Source organism: Salvelinus fontinalis, chromosome 32 (assembly GCF_029448725.1).
Source record: "Salvelinus fontinalis isolate EN_2023a chromosome 32, ASM2944872v1, whole genome shotgun sequence".
Lineage (NCBI taxonomy): Eukaryota > Metazoa > Chordata > Actinopteri > Salmoniformes > Salmonidae > Salvelinus > Salvelinus fontinalis.
This window is the reverse complement of record NC_074696.1, coordinates 23658355-23672843: the sequence shown is the minus strand read 5'-3', so window position 1 is coordinate 23672843 and position 14489 is coordinate 23658355. Positions and strand designations below refer to the sequence as shown.

At 41.2% G+C, this 14489-nt stretch overlaps 2 protein-coding genes across 2 annotated transcripts; both read left to right on the top strand.

The window, feature by feature from the left end:
* Positions 1-57: 57 nt before the first annotated feature.
* LOC129830963 (fatty acid-binding protein, liver-like) lies at positions 58-2696 on the top strand. The gene is made up of 4 exons (XM_055893852.1): positions 58-233; positions 346-518; positions 2119-2208; positions 2424-2696. The coding sequence occupies exons 1-4, from the start codon at positions 167-169 to the stop codon at positions 2472-2474; spliced, it is 381 nt and encodes a 126-aa protein (XP_055749827.1). The 5' UTR covers positions 58-166; the 3' UTR covers positions 2475-2696.
* A 2487-nt stretch (positions 2697-5183) lies between these two features.
* On the top strand, positions 5184-11356 carry LOC129830960 (serine/arginine-rich splicing factor 10-like). Its single transcript, XM_055893847.1, has 6 exons — positions 5184-5366; positions 6032-6155; positions 7092-7194; positions 7428-7605; positions 7711-7767; positions 9532-11356. Exons 1-6 carry the CDS (start codon positions 5302-5304, stop codon positions 9836-9838), a joined length of 834 nt encoding a protein of 277 aa, XP_055749822.1. The 5' UTR covers positions 5184-5301; the 3' UTR covers positions 9839-11356.
* The last annotated feature ends 3133 nt before the right edge of the window (positions 11357-14489 follow it).

Genomic DNA, 14489 nt, shown 5'->3' with positions numbered 1-14489 from the left:
CAGGGAGGCAAAATCCCTAACATGGCAACGACCAGTGTGTGTGGGGGGGAAGAGGGAGGAGAGAGTGCTTTCTTAATAAAGACACTTGTCACAACCATTGGACTTACCATCCATTTGCCTTTAGTTTGAACAACTGCCTGCTGCTAATCCCAATACTGAGCTGGACATGGCATTCAATGGAAAATGGAAAATCCACAGTCAGGAGAACCATGAAGAGTTTCTTAAAGCAATGGGTGAGAACTCGCATACATTTCTTACAACAATCTCAGTGTGTTCAATGGCATTATTGTGTTCTAGAACATTGTCAATAATGGTTATGTTTTATGTCGCAATTATGTTCTTCAGCTGTCCCTGAGATGTTGATCAAAATGATCAAGGGTGTCAAGCCAACGACAATAATTGAGCAGAAAGGTGACGACTTCACCATCAGAGTTGAGACTCCCCTCCGTACTGTCACCAACTCATTCACTATAGGGAAGGAGGCAGAAATCACTGCCATGGATGGGAGAAAGTTTAAGGTAATTTATCAATCATGAAATTGTATGTGACGTGCATGGACCTATGGCCATGAGAGTGTGAAGAGCATCACAAAGCTTTGTTTATTTGCATGGTGCTGTGTGTCCATCTCCTTTGCTCTAGTTTGATATACACTACCGTTCAAAACTTTGGGGACACTTAGAAATTTCCTTGTTTTTGAAAGAAAAGCAACCATCACTCCTGTGTTCCAATGGCACATTGTGTTTGCTAATCCAAGTTTATCATTTTAAAAGGCTAATTGATCATTAGAAACAAAACTGTTGTGCTGATTAAAGAAGCAATAAAACTGGCCTTTAGACTAGTTGAGTATCTGGAGCATCAGCATTTGTGGGTTCGGTTACAGGCTCAAAATGGCCAGAAACAAAGAACTTTCTTCTGAAACTCGTCAGTCTATTCTTGTTCTGAGAAATTAAGGCTTTTCCATGCGAGAAATTGCCAAGAAACTGAAGATCTCGTACAGCGCTGTGTACTACACTGCAAACTGTCTCTAAACAGAATAGAAAGAGGAGTGGGAGGCCCCGGTGCACAACTGAGCAAGAGGACAAGTACATTAGAGTGTCTAGTTTGAGAAACAGACGGCTCACAAGTCTTCAACTGGAAGCTTTATTAAATAGTACCCTCAAAACACCAGTCTCAACATCAACAGTGAAGAGGCGACTCTGGGATGCTGGCCTTCTAGGCAGAGTTGCAAAGAACAAGCCATATCTCACACTGGCCAATAAAAATAAAAGATTAAGATGGGCCAAAGAACATAGACACTGGACAGAGGAAGATTGGGAAAAAGTGTTATTGACAGACGAATCTAAGTTTGAGGTGTTTGGATCACAAAGAAGAATATTCGTGAGATGCAGAAAAAATTCAAAGATGCAGGAGGAGTGCTTGACGCCATCTGTCAAGCATGGTGGAGGCAATGTGATGGTCTGGGGGTTCTTGGGTGGTGGGAAGGTGGGAGATTTGTACAGGGTAAAAGGGATCTTGAAGAAGGAAGGCTATCCCTCCATTTTACAACGCCGTGCCATATCCTGTGGACGGCGCTTAATTGGAGCCAATTTCCTCCTACAACAGGACAATGACCCAAAGCACACCTCCAAACTATGCAAGAACTATTTAGGGAAGAAGCAGTCAGCTCATATTCTGTCTATAATGGAGTGGCCAGCACAGTCACCGGATCTCAACCCTATTGAGCTGTTGTAGGAGCAGCTTGACCGTATGCTATGTAAGAAGTGCCCATCAAGCCAATCCAATTTGTGAGAGGTGCTTCAGAAAGCATGGGTTGAAATTTCTTCAGATTGACAACTAGAATGCCAAAGGTCTGCAAGGCTATAATTGCTGCAAATGGAGGATTCTTTGACAAAAGCAAAGTTTGAAGTACACAATTCTTATTTCAATTAAAAATCATTATTTATAACCTTGTCAACGTCTTGACTATATTTCCTATTCATTTTGCAACTCATTTCATGTCTGTTTTCATGGAAAACAAGGACATTTCTAAGTGACCCCAAACTTTTGAACGGTAGTGTAGACATAGGTGCAGCAGCAGCAGGGTGTGTGAGTGTTTTGTGTTTACTCTCTGACCCATAGTGTACTGCCAGACTGGAGGATGGGAAGCTCATCTGCGATACAGAGAAGTTCTCCCACATCCGGGAAATCCAAGGGGAGAACATGGTTGAGGTAAAGGGCATCCCTTCACTTTTATATTTTAATGTTGTAAAATACACTTAATTGGATGCACTTTGTCCTAATGTCCTAGCAGTTGGTCTCCAATTACAGTAGCACTGCCCCTCAACAACAAAAAAATAACAATGAATTGCCAGCCTGATTCAATCTGTGGTTGTTCATTCATGTTGATCTGTGTTAGTGACTGTTCTCTTTCCCATTTTTTTCAGACTATCACTGCGGCCTCTACAACCCTCACCAGGATAAGCAAGAGAGTCTGATCTCTAAAGCCACAGAGACAAGGATTACATTTTCAATTAATTAATTTAAATGACCTTTTATCTCGGGTAATATAATAGCTAAAAAATATTACATTAAAATGACAAATGACTCAACATTGCATCTGCTCATTTTATGTCTAATTTGGACACATGCATTTTAAAAGCCCCAAAGCAAATGTACTTCCCTAACAAAACCAATACAAAACGGATAGCTTTTCCTGACACCTTGTGGTTATTGAATAATCTGCAATCATTGTAGTACTCAGCAACAAATGTAAACTTGTGGGATCATATTTTCACTTCATCATTAACTAGCAAAGGTAGACGACAATGACCAGCTCATAATCTCTTGTGTTTATTTCATATTTTATCTGGATTTTATCATTAAAAAAAAGAAGAAATAAAATAAAATTCCTCAACAATGTCAATGAATGCCAATGGGGGGAAAGCAAAAACTCATGGTCACATCGTCATCTTCATTCTGTAAAGCAAGAACACAGACAAGAACAATTTAGAGGAGAGGCATTTTACATTATACCAATCAACATTTGTGACTGAATTCACACTGACTGTGTGTAAGTCCCAAATGGCACCCTATTCCCTATGTAGTGCACTGCTTTTGACCAGTGCCCACTGTGGATTTTCCATTGAATGCCATGTCTAGTTCAGTCAGTGGCGACCCACCTGTTTAGCTATTTTGCATGTTATTTTGGCTTTAATACGTGTCACCTATCAGTTTGCAAACATTGTAAAATAAAATGTTGAGTTAATAAAGTCACATACAAGGCAGCTCCAAAATTCAGGTGTTTCAGCCTAGCTCAGTGCTTTCTGTGGTGGAGGGGAAGCCAGCGGAAAATACAGAGTGCAGGCTTTGGTAATCTTCTCTAGTTGCGCCGTGATTGGCTCAGTGTTCTGTCACTCATGGGAACACTACGTCGCCGTAAAATCTACAGGGCGAGCTAGAAAGTTCAAGCCCCCTTGGGTGCTGCCATACATTTACATTAGAAGTGCCCATCCAAGAAGTCAAGGTCATTCGCCACAGATAAGATCATGTCAAATCACGTTATATCTATCGTAGCTTTTTTTGGACAGATCATGTCAACATCATAATTTCAAAATCTTAGCTATCATTATGAATCACATTGACAATCTACTGGCAAATCCTTGTCATATGAAAATAAATTATAGATAAAATGTATCGGTGCTCATCGGCCATTGGACATAAACATTACACAACAAGTTGGAAATCAACAATGATTGGTTTGGAAGGAATCAGTGGCCAACTGATTGGGCTTTGGTCACCATATACTACCCACCACTGCGACCTGTATGCTCTCGTTGGCTGGCCCTCACTTCATATTTGTCTCCAAACCCACTGGCTCCAGGTCATCTATAAGTCTTTGCTCGGTAAAGCCCCACCTTATCTCAGCTCACTGGTCACCATAGCAGCACATGCTCCAGCAGGTATATTCCACTGGTCACCCCCAAAGCCATATTCTACTTTGGCTGCCTTTCCTTCCAGTTCTCTGCTGCCAATGACTGGAACGAATTGCAAAAATCACTTAAGCTGGAGACCCATATCTCCCTCACTAACTTTAAGCACCAGCTGTCAGAGCAGCTCACAGATCACTTCACCTGTACATAGCCCATCTGTAAATAGCCCATCCAACTACCTCATCCCCATACTGTTATTTATTGTTTTGCTCCTTTGCACCCCAGTATCTTTACTTGCACATTCATCTTCTGCACATCTATCACTCCAGTGTATAATTGCTAAATTGTAATTATTTCGCCACTATGGCCTATTTATTGCCTTACCTCCCTTATCTTACCTCATTTGCACACACTGTATATAGACTTTTTTTCTCAATTGTGTTATTGACTGTATGTTTGTTTATTCCATGTGTAACTCTGTGTTGTTGTTTGTGTCGCACTGCTTTGCTTTATCTTCGCCAGGTCACAGTTGTAAATGAGAACTCAACTAGCCTACCTGGTTAAATAAAGGTTAAATAAAAAAATTGCAAGCGTTGCAAAGCAATCACTATTTTTCTTCCCCTGCCTGTTATTCGGTGGAGAGGGTGTGTAGTCCAAGTCTGGGTCTAAGGGCCATGCTTAAAAGGATAAGCATTCACACACAACACCATGGGCCAGAGAAGGTTGAATACATTGGGCATGCTGTCAATCCAGCCTGACCTCTGCCCCGTTCAAAACAACTGGGGACTCCAACTCGGAAAATAGGTTTTGAACTGTCATCCAACTCGGAATTCCAAGTCGGGAACTCGGGCGTCTTTCTAGAGCTCCGACCTGAAGCTCACTGACGTCATGATTCAAGGTTGTTGTTTTCCCGTGTTCCCAGTTGTCTTGAAAGCACCATCAATCCAGAGAATGCCAGACTTTGATAACTAAATGTCATGACAAAATAATGCACTAAATGGATAAAAAAGTAACAATGGTCAAATGCAACCAGTTAATGATTCTAGATGTTCTGATAATTTTCAAAGGCTATGTTCAAACTACATGGAGTTTACATCATAATGATAGGTAGCCTATGTAATAGTCGGATTGGTAACAAAACCACCAATTTGTGTTTTGCCTGAGAGTTCCGTTCTTTATACGTCATGCTTCCTAAGCTGGATGTGATAACGCACCATAACAGTAGATGGCGCTAAATTTATTTTCGTGCTTTCACGAATCCGCGAAGTAAAGTATGCGCCTGCGCATTTGGTTTTCCACATAGCTGCATAACTAGGAATACCTTTCTGTTAAACCCAAAACAGAGAGCGAAAATATTTGATGTAAAGCTGTATTCTTGCTTTATATTTTTAGCATGGCCAGATATTTGAGACCTCCAAATACATCCCTTTTCATCAGAAACATTTCCGATGAATCCAGGTGAGTCCATATTTGAACATATTTCCCCCCAGTTCCTTGCGGTCAAATAAGGTCAGAATTCTACACCCCAAGCTAACGTTAACTAACGTCATTAGGCCAATGCTAGTCTGCTAGCCACGCGCTTCTGCCTGATAAAAGACGATTGTGGCTTGGCCCTACAGTTGTGCAAGGTAGACCCACAGATGGCTAAACTCAAGTCATAAACCAAGAAAAATGACTAACCATCAACATTTGGACAAACTTCTGTTTCAATCGTCCTAACAAGCTAGCTAACGTTAGCTATAGCTCCTGTTCCACACTTACGTTTAAAAACAGTTGTGAATGTTACCCTACTACATAGTTTAACAAAATTCTAATAACGTTAAATGGCAACAAAAAAAATATGACTAGTAAAGGGAGATGTTAGTTGGCCTATCCGTAAGGTATTTTGTTTGCAAAGAGAACACTACATAGGCCTACACACGGGCAATTGTTCTATTAACGTTATCCATTCATGGATGTAAGGTACATTTCAGAGTGTGTAAGTTTAAATTGTGTCAGTTTTCATGCAAAGAAGTGGCATCATATTGCCCAACAGAAGCCACCGGTCTGTCAGTGGTTCGTTTGGTGGTACTACTTTTCCTCCTGGTCATTGAAGTTACATTTCTATCCTCTACGGTATTCAGGCCTGAGGATTTGCGCCGTGAGTTTGGTCGTTATGGGCCAGTAGTAGACGTCTACATTCCACTTGACTTCTATTCACGCCGACCAAGAGGATTTGCATATATTCAATATCCTTTCCCTTCTAAAGTGAGAATTATGAAATCTGTCTTTTCTCTTTTATAATTTGTTTATTTTGAATATTGTAAGATAACATGTTTTCTCTCAGAAAATGTCTTAAGCAGTAAGGCTTGGTTGTGTGATTGATTGCTGTGACTTTGCATTCTGTATGTACACAATGAAGTACTTTTTAATATCTAACTTACATTTCTCTGTTGCCCCAGAAAATGTAAAGGCATCCAGTTGTTGTGGAGCCTGGAGAAAGAGTAAGAATGTCCGGTGTAGAGTAGATCTAAAGACAAGCAGCAAAAGACCGCCAGGATGCAAGAAAGAGAGAGAGGGAAAGGTTGAAAGAGAATTTAAAGCTTGAAGAGACAAAGAGGAAAAAGAGGGGACGGAGTCGAGGCTTGGATATGTCGTCAAAAGAAAGAGGAAAAGGGAAGAGATTAAAGGGCAAAGACGAGCAGGAAACCCAAGTTCTTCTGGGAGGCGATTAAAGAGCTTAAAGATCAAGATGAAAGTCAAAGTCAAGTATGTTTAAGGTAACAAACCTGAATTATTTTGTATCCTCACAAATATAATGAATCAACAAATATTACATGAAAATCTATCAATAAATAGCCAATGTGAAAATTTGATTCTTAATTCAACTAAGAAATTGTTACTCTTATCAATATATTTTGCATTTGATAATATAATTTGAAACTGAAGCGGTATTGATTCCTCAGTGCAAGCCATCAAATAAGAGACATATTATTGAAACATGTTTGCCTCATCTTCAATCTTGAGAAGAACCCAACATTCTCATAACAAATGTGTTCCAGAACCTAAGCTTTGCTTTATGCTGTCAGCCAATATGGCTTCCATTTCGATTAAGTGGCAGAAGATACATTGTATTACAACAGTATTGCTGAAAAGAATGTAGTCACATAAGACCACAGGTAAGAACCTTAACAGCTCAGCAAGTTTGAAGATGTGCGCGACGCTGAAGATGCTCTGCACAACCTGGACAGGAAGTGGGTGTGTGGCCGACAGATTGAAATCCAATTTGCGCAGGGAGACCGAAAGAGTAAGGCAGTTTCACAAATGTCCTGTGTTTCATGAAGTAACACTGTACAGTATCAAGCAGAATTTCTTGTTCGCGATTTACTGATGTTACTTTCAGCTGTAATTTCAAATGCATGTTTTCTATCAACACGCGGTACAACTGCAATACCTTTCAAAGAAAGCTAAACCACTGTGTACTGTATGTTTGCTTGGTGGGTTTCTCTCTTCTCCCAAACCCCCTTTTTTCCATCACAGCACCCAATCAGATGAAAGGAAAGGAGGGGGGATCTTCGCGCAGCTCTTCGCGGCATGATGATCAGGATTATGATCGGGACAGCCGTCGTAGGCGCTCTCGCAGCCGTAGCTACCAAAGACGGAGGTCATGCAGCCCATCCTACGATCGCCGGCCCAGACGCTCTGAGAGTCCCAGAGAGTAAGGGCCTTGTTCTCCAGCTAGCATGCTTCAAATAAGATTGCAAAGCTTATTCAAAATGTCACAGTCTATTGATTACATTCTGATTGACGTTTTGTTACCCAGCTCCCGTGGAAGGATGTACGGCGGTAGAGGAAGAAGCAGGAGTCCGGAAAACGACAGGTTGGTCCTTGATACTCTGGGATTATGGCAATGAAGCCATTTATCTACTTCCCCAGAGTCAGGTGAACTCAAAGATACAATTTTTATATCTCTGCGTCCAGTAGGAAGGAAGTAAGAGGAAGTGTTCGCAACGACTGGAAGACTAAAGGAACAGTTAGCATGCTAGCTGTTCCCGTAGACTTCGTCAATTACACTAATGCTAGTTAGCAACTTCCTTCAAACTGCGTGCAGAGACATCCAAATGGTATCCACAAGTTTATCTGACTCTGGGGAAGTAGATAAGGATTTTGGCAATGAAGCCGTTTAAGTATCCCTTTAACAGCTGAACCCCTGACAATGAAACACATTCTGGGCACTTTCTTTAAACTTACTAATCATTAGATGGTTGTAATCTTCTGTTACTTTTGCTGTCCTCCATCAGTGGAAGGGATTATACACTGGACAAAAATTTTAACGCAACATGTGAAGTGTTAGTCCCGTGTTTCATGAGCTGAAATAAAAGATCCCAGAGGTTTTCCATATGCACAAATTTGTTTACATCCTTGTTAGTGAGAATTTGTCAATTGCCAAGATAATCCATCCACTTGACAGGTGTGGCATATCAAGAAACTGATTAAACAGCATGATCATTGCACAGGTGCACCTTATGCTGGGGACAATAAAAGGCCACTCTAAAATGTGCAGTTTTGTCACACAGCACAATGCAACAGATGTCTCAAGTTTTGAGGGAGCGTGCAATTGGCATGCTGACTGCAGGAATGTCCACCAGAGCTGAATCTTAATTTCTCTACCATAAGCTGCCTCAATGTCGTTTTAGAGAATTGGCAGTAGTTCCAACCGGCCTCACAACCTCAGACCATGTGTAACCACGCCAGCACAGGACCTTCACATCCGGCTTCTTCACCTGCGGGATCGTCTGAGACCAGCCACCTAGAGCTGATGAAACTAGGTTTGCACAACCCAAGAATTTCTTTACAAACTGTCAGAAACCGTCTCAGGGAAGCTCATCTGCTTGCTCGTCGTCCTCACCAGGGTCTTGGCCTGACTGCAGTTCGGCGTCGTAACAGACTTCGGTGGGCAAATTCTCAACTTCAATAGCCACTGGGACGCTGGTGAAGTGTGCTGTTCACTGATGAACCCCAGTTTCAACTGTACCGGGCAGATGGCAGACAGCGTGTATGGCGTTGTGTGGGCGTGCGGTTTGCCGATGTCAATGTTGTGAACGGAGTGAGGTTATGGCATGGACAGGCATATGCTAAGGACAATGAACACAATTGCATTTGATCAATGTCATTTTCATTTTACATAGATACTGTGACTAGATCCTGAGGCCCATTGTTATACCGTTCATCTGCTGCCATCACCTCGTAATGCACAACCCCATGTCGCAAGGATCTGTATACAATTCCTGAATGTCCCAGTTCTTACATGGCCTGCCTATGTCACCCTTTGAGCATGTTTGGGATGCTCTGGATCATCTTGTATGAACGGGTGTAGAACTTTTTAAAATGAATTTAAGCAAAATTCCCTGGCTTAACTTCCCATGGAAAATGTACGTAAATTTACCAGAAAGTTTGACCCTTTGCAACCCTAGTGACCAACAGAATAATATCTGTATTCCCAGTCATGTGAAGTCCATAGATTAGGGCCTAATGAATTAATTTCAATTGTCTGATTTCCTTATATGAACTGTAACTCAATAAAATCTTAGTTGTCTTATATTTTTGTTCAGTGTAATAATCCAATGGTTTGTTCTTCATACAGGCACCGACCGCACCCACGTGACCACCGACGACCCCCCCCTGGGCATTCCCCTCACAGCCAATCCCGCTCCCCTTCTCACTCCAGATCCAGGCCCAGGGCCCAGAGGGAGTCCAGAGGAAAGTCTCGTTCCCGCTCTAAGTCCCTGAGCCCACGAGAAGGCGACATCCACCCAGCACCCGGAGGCTATGAGCCGCAGGACGATGCATCGCCTCGTATGCACTCCCCGTCCCGCTCGCATTCTCGCTCCCTCTCACGGTCCCGTTCTCGCTCCAGGTCCTGGACAGAACGCAAGTCAGGGGGACACTAAAACATGTTTGTTGGATCCTTTTGATTGTAGTTGTGTTCAAAATGGCTTGCTGGATAATTGAATGTTCATGGAACGGTTGTTGGTTGGTTTGTCAAAATGATCTTCCTTTGTAGTTTTTTGCTTCTTTTTTTTTCGTTTTTTTTTTATGGATGACAAAAGAGAAACACAATATCCTGTTTAAATCAGTCCCAGAAATGTCACCTTTTTTATATTTACACACCCTCCGTTTCTAGTCATTATATCCAATACACTGAGTGTACGAAACATTAGGAATAGCTTCCTAATATTTAATTACACCCCCCCCCCCCTTTTTGCCCTCAGAACAGCCTCAATTCATTGGGGCATGGACTTTACAAAGTGTTGCTAGCCCATGTTGACTCCAACGCTTCCCACAGTTGTCAAGTTGTCTGGATGTCCTTTGAATGGTGGACCATTCTTGATACAAACAGGAAACGGTTGTGTGAAAAACCCAGCAACATTTCAGTTCTTGATACATTCAAACCGGTGCGTCTGGCACCTACTACCATACCCTGTTCAAAGGCACTTAATTCTTCATCCCTTGAATGGCACACATACTCAATCCATGTCTCAATTATCTTGAGGCTTAAAAATCCTTCTTTAACCCGTCTCCCCCCCTTCATCTACACTGATTGAAGTGGATTTAACAAGTGACATCAATAAGGGATCATAGCTTTCACCTGGTCAGTCTCGTGGAAAGAGCAGGTGTTCCTAATGTTTTGTGCACTCAGTGTATAAGCGTTATGCCTTTCAGAAGACAGGGCTAGAAGTACTGTATAGGCCAAGATCAAGTACCGTGATTCAATCCAATCATTGTTTACCGTGAATGAGGGAACATTGCCTTGAAAAGCGGTAATCGGATTGAATCCCTGCCCTTGTCGCTAAAATACTTACCTTCACCTTCCTGTCAAGTACATTAGGCCCCAGCTTTCAGTTGGTATGCTTGAAGTGTAAGTTACCTGGGGTGTAATCATTAGTTCAAAAAGTTTACTCAAATGGAAAACGTTTTGCAACGAATACTTTAATTTGGTTCTGTTTGTTTCCTAGTGAAACATACCCCTGGCCTGTGAAAGCCACGAGCCACTACGGTAGCACCGTTTATTTTCTACCAACATTTGTTTACGATTTGTTCAGCGATAGACAGGCCCATGTAACATTGACTTGTCCTATTTGATTTGATCAATTCTGGAAGCCATCATGTCAGTAGCCTCAAATATCAACTCTGAAGGTTTCTAAATTTGATCAAGTTGCCGGTGGTTTGTACATGGTCTTCTGTATGTTTTGACATTTCAGGATCTTGATCCTTCGCTTTGTTAATACTCCATACTTTGCTAAAACGGTTCCCATGATGGCTTGTATTATTCTATATGCTTGTTTTTTCCTAAAACAACTCAAGTGTAGTCTTCCTTCCAAATATGTCAGTTATGCTCTACTGTTTATGCAACTATTTTCTTGGAGAGTAATAAATGCTTGAAGTCAGTCACCTTTTAAGCCAATTTATCACCTGATTTACTAGTTTGTTCATTGTTGCTCCTCTATTGCTGCACTGTTGGCACAAGGAACATAAGCATTTAGCTACACCCACGATAACATCTACAAAATGTGTGTGTACGCGACCAATCATATTTTATTTGATGTTCCCTCCTTGACGTTTGCAGTTGTTACTAAAAAAAACTATTTTGCTCAATGTCAATTTTTTTTTCTTTAGTGTGTATACTTTACTGTTTATACTTCAGATATCACTTTTCAACAGTATAAGTAAAAAAATATATATTTTTTAAATCACTGGAGGACCTATTTAAAAATGAATGGTGTCTAGTTTGGTGGGCATTCTATCAGACATCGTTTCACTAAATCTGCTGGCATTTTTGCATGTGGGGATAATGTTTAAAATTCTATACGATGTGTAACCATACACAGACATTCTTAATGAATCAAAGTCATTGCAAGACAAGGGGGCCACTATGCTTTTAGTTTGCGCCTCAAATCAACATTTTATTTTATTTGGGGCGCATTCTAAAAGCATAGTAGCCCCCTTGTCTTGCAATGTCTTTGATTCTGTAATATCACTATACACAATACCAATAGAATACTAATATCATACACACTTGATTAGGGAGGTCATACTAAAGCTTATTTTGGCTTTTCCATTTTAAAAAAAACTGATTAAATCAAAATCAACACTGAAATTGGATGGGTAAAATGAGAAAGAAAAAAGTATATTTGTGTGAACTGAGTTGGCACAACTGGAAAACAACTGAAACAACATGCATCAAATACTCCACTCAATAGCTTACATGTTCCATTTGATCACAATTTTGCATTTTTATAAGTTTTGGTACATTTAAATACTCATAAAAATAAACATTTCACAAAATGGAATGTGTAAGGTTAGGTCACCATATCAACTGCAAGCGTGGGTGTTAAAAGTTGTATAACACTATTTTTTGTTCACGTTCTCAAATAGTTCTGCCAATTGAGATCAGATGTTCTATTAAGCGACAAAGCTTGGTATGTGCATTATTCCATAGAACAACAATCAGTAACAATATAGCCTGGGTGTCAAATCGGTTTCTGCACTCTTGTCCACTCATGCCAAACAATGACAATGTAGTAGGCAAGAGCACAAACGCATCTGGGACCAAGCTAGTAAGCATATAAGAGGTCAGGGCAGCTTGGTCTGTAGACTTGCATCACAACAAAAAAAACACACTTTTGCTACAAGGCTGCTGCTTCATTCGGCATTCCAGTACTGCTCTGACTCCCCAAAAACACAGAAGTATAACCTAGCCTGCCGTGATGTACAGTGGCTTGCGAAAGTATTCACCCCCTTAGCATTTTTCCTATTTTGTTGCCTTACAACCTGGAATTAAAATGGATTTTTGGGGGGGGGTTGTATCATTTGATTTACACAACATGCTTACCACTGTGAAGATGCTAAATATTTTTTTCTTGTAAAACAAACAAGATATAAGACAACGAAACTAAGCTTGAGGGTGCATAACTATTCACCCCCCCAAGTCGATACTTTGTAGAGCCACCTTTTGCAGCAATTACAGCTGCAAGTCTCTTGGGGTATGTCTCTAAAAGCTTGGCACATCTAGCCACTGGGATTTTTGCCCATTCTTCAAGGCAAAACTGCTCCAGCTCCTTCAAGTTGGATGAGTTCTGCTGGTGTAAAGCAATCTTTTAAGTCATACTTTTTATTTATTTATTTCACCTTTATTTAACCAGGTAGGCAAGTTGAGAACACGTTTTCATTTACAATTGCGACCTGGCCAAGATAAAGCAAAGCAGTTCGACACATACAACAACACAGAGTTACACATGGAGTAAAACAAACATACAGTCAATAAGAGTAGAAAAATAAATCTATATACAATGTGAGCAAGGGAGGTGAAGGCAAAAAAAAAGGCCATGGTGGCGAAGTAAATACAATATAGCAAGTAAAACACTGGAATGGTTGATTTGCAGTGGAAGAATGTGCAAAGTAGAGATAGAAATAATGGGGTGCAAAGGAGCAAAATAAATAAATTCAGTACGGAAAGAGGAAGTTGTTTGGGCTAAATTATAGATGGGCTATGTACAGATGCAGTAATATATGAGCTGCTCTGACAGCTGGTGCTTAAAGCTAGTGAGGGAGATAAGTGTTTCCAGTTTCAGAGATTTTTGTAGTTCGTTCCAGTCATTGGTAGCAGAGAACTGGAAGGAGAGGCGGCCAAAGGAAGAATTGGTTTTGGGGGTGACCAGAGAGATATACCACAGATTCTCAATTGGATTGAGGTCTGGGCTTTGACTAGGCCATTCAAAGACATTTAAATGTTTCCCCTTAAACCACTCGAGTGTTGCTTTAGCAGTATGCTTAGGGTCATTGTCCTGCTGGAAGGTGAACCTCTGTCCCAGTCTCAAATCTCTGGAAGACTGAAACAGGTTTCCCTCAAGAATTTCCCTGTATTTAGTACCATCCATCATTCCTTCAATTCTGACCAGTTTTACAGTCCCTGCCGATGAAAAACATCCCCACAGCATGATGCTGCCACCACCATGCTTCATGTGGGGATGGTATTCTCAGGGTGATGAGTGGTGTTGGGTTTGCGCAAGACATAGCATTTTCCTTGATGGCCAAAAAGCTAAATTTTAGTCTCATCTGACCAGAGTACCTTCTTCCATATGTTTGGGGAGTCTCCCACAATGTGTTTGCTTATTTTCTTTAAGCAGTGGCTTTTTTTCTGGCCACTCTTCTGTTAAGCCCAGCTCTGTGGAGTGTACGGCTTAAAGTGGTCCTATGGGCAGATGCTCCACAGTGGAGATTGGACTTTTGCAGCTCCTTCAGGGTTATCTTTGGTTGCTTTGTTGCCTCTCTAATTAATTCCCTCCACGCCTGGTCCGTGAGTTTTGGTGGGCGGCCCTCTCTTGGCAGGTTTGTTGTGGTGCCATATTTTTTCCATTTTTTAATGATGGATTTAATGGTGCTCCGTAGGATGTTCAAAGTTTTTGATATTTTTTTAGAACCCAACCCTGATCTGTACTTCTCCACAACTTTGTCCCTGACTTGTTTGGAGAGCTCCTTGGTCTTCATGGTGCCACTTGCTTGGTGGTAACCCTTGCTTAGTGGTGTTGCAGACTCTGGGAC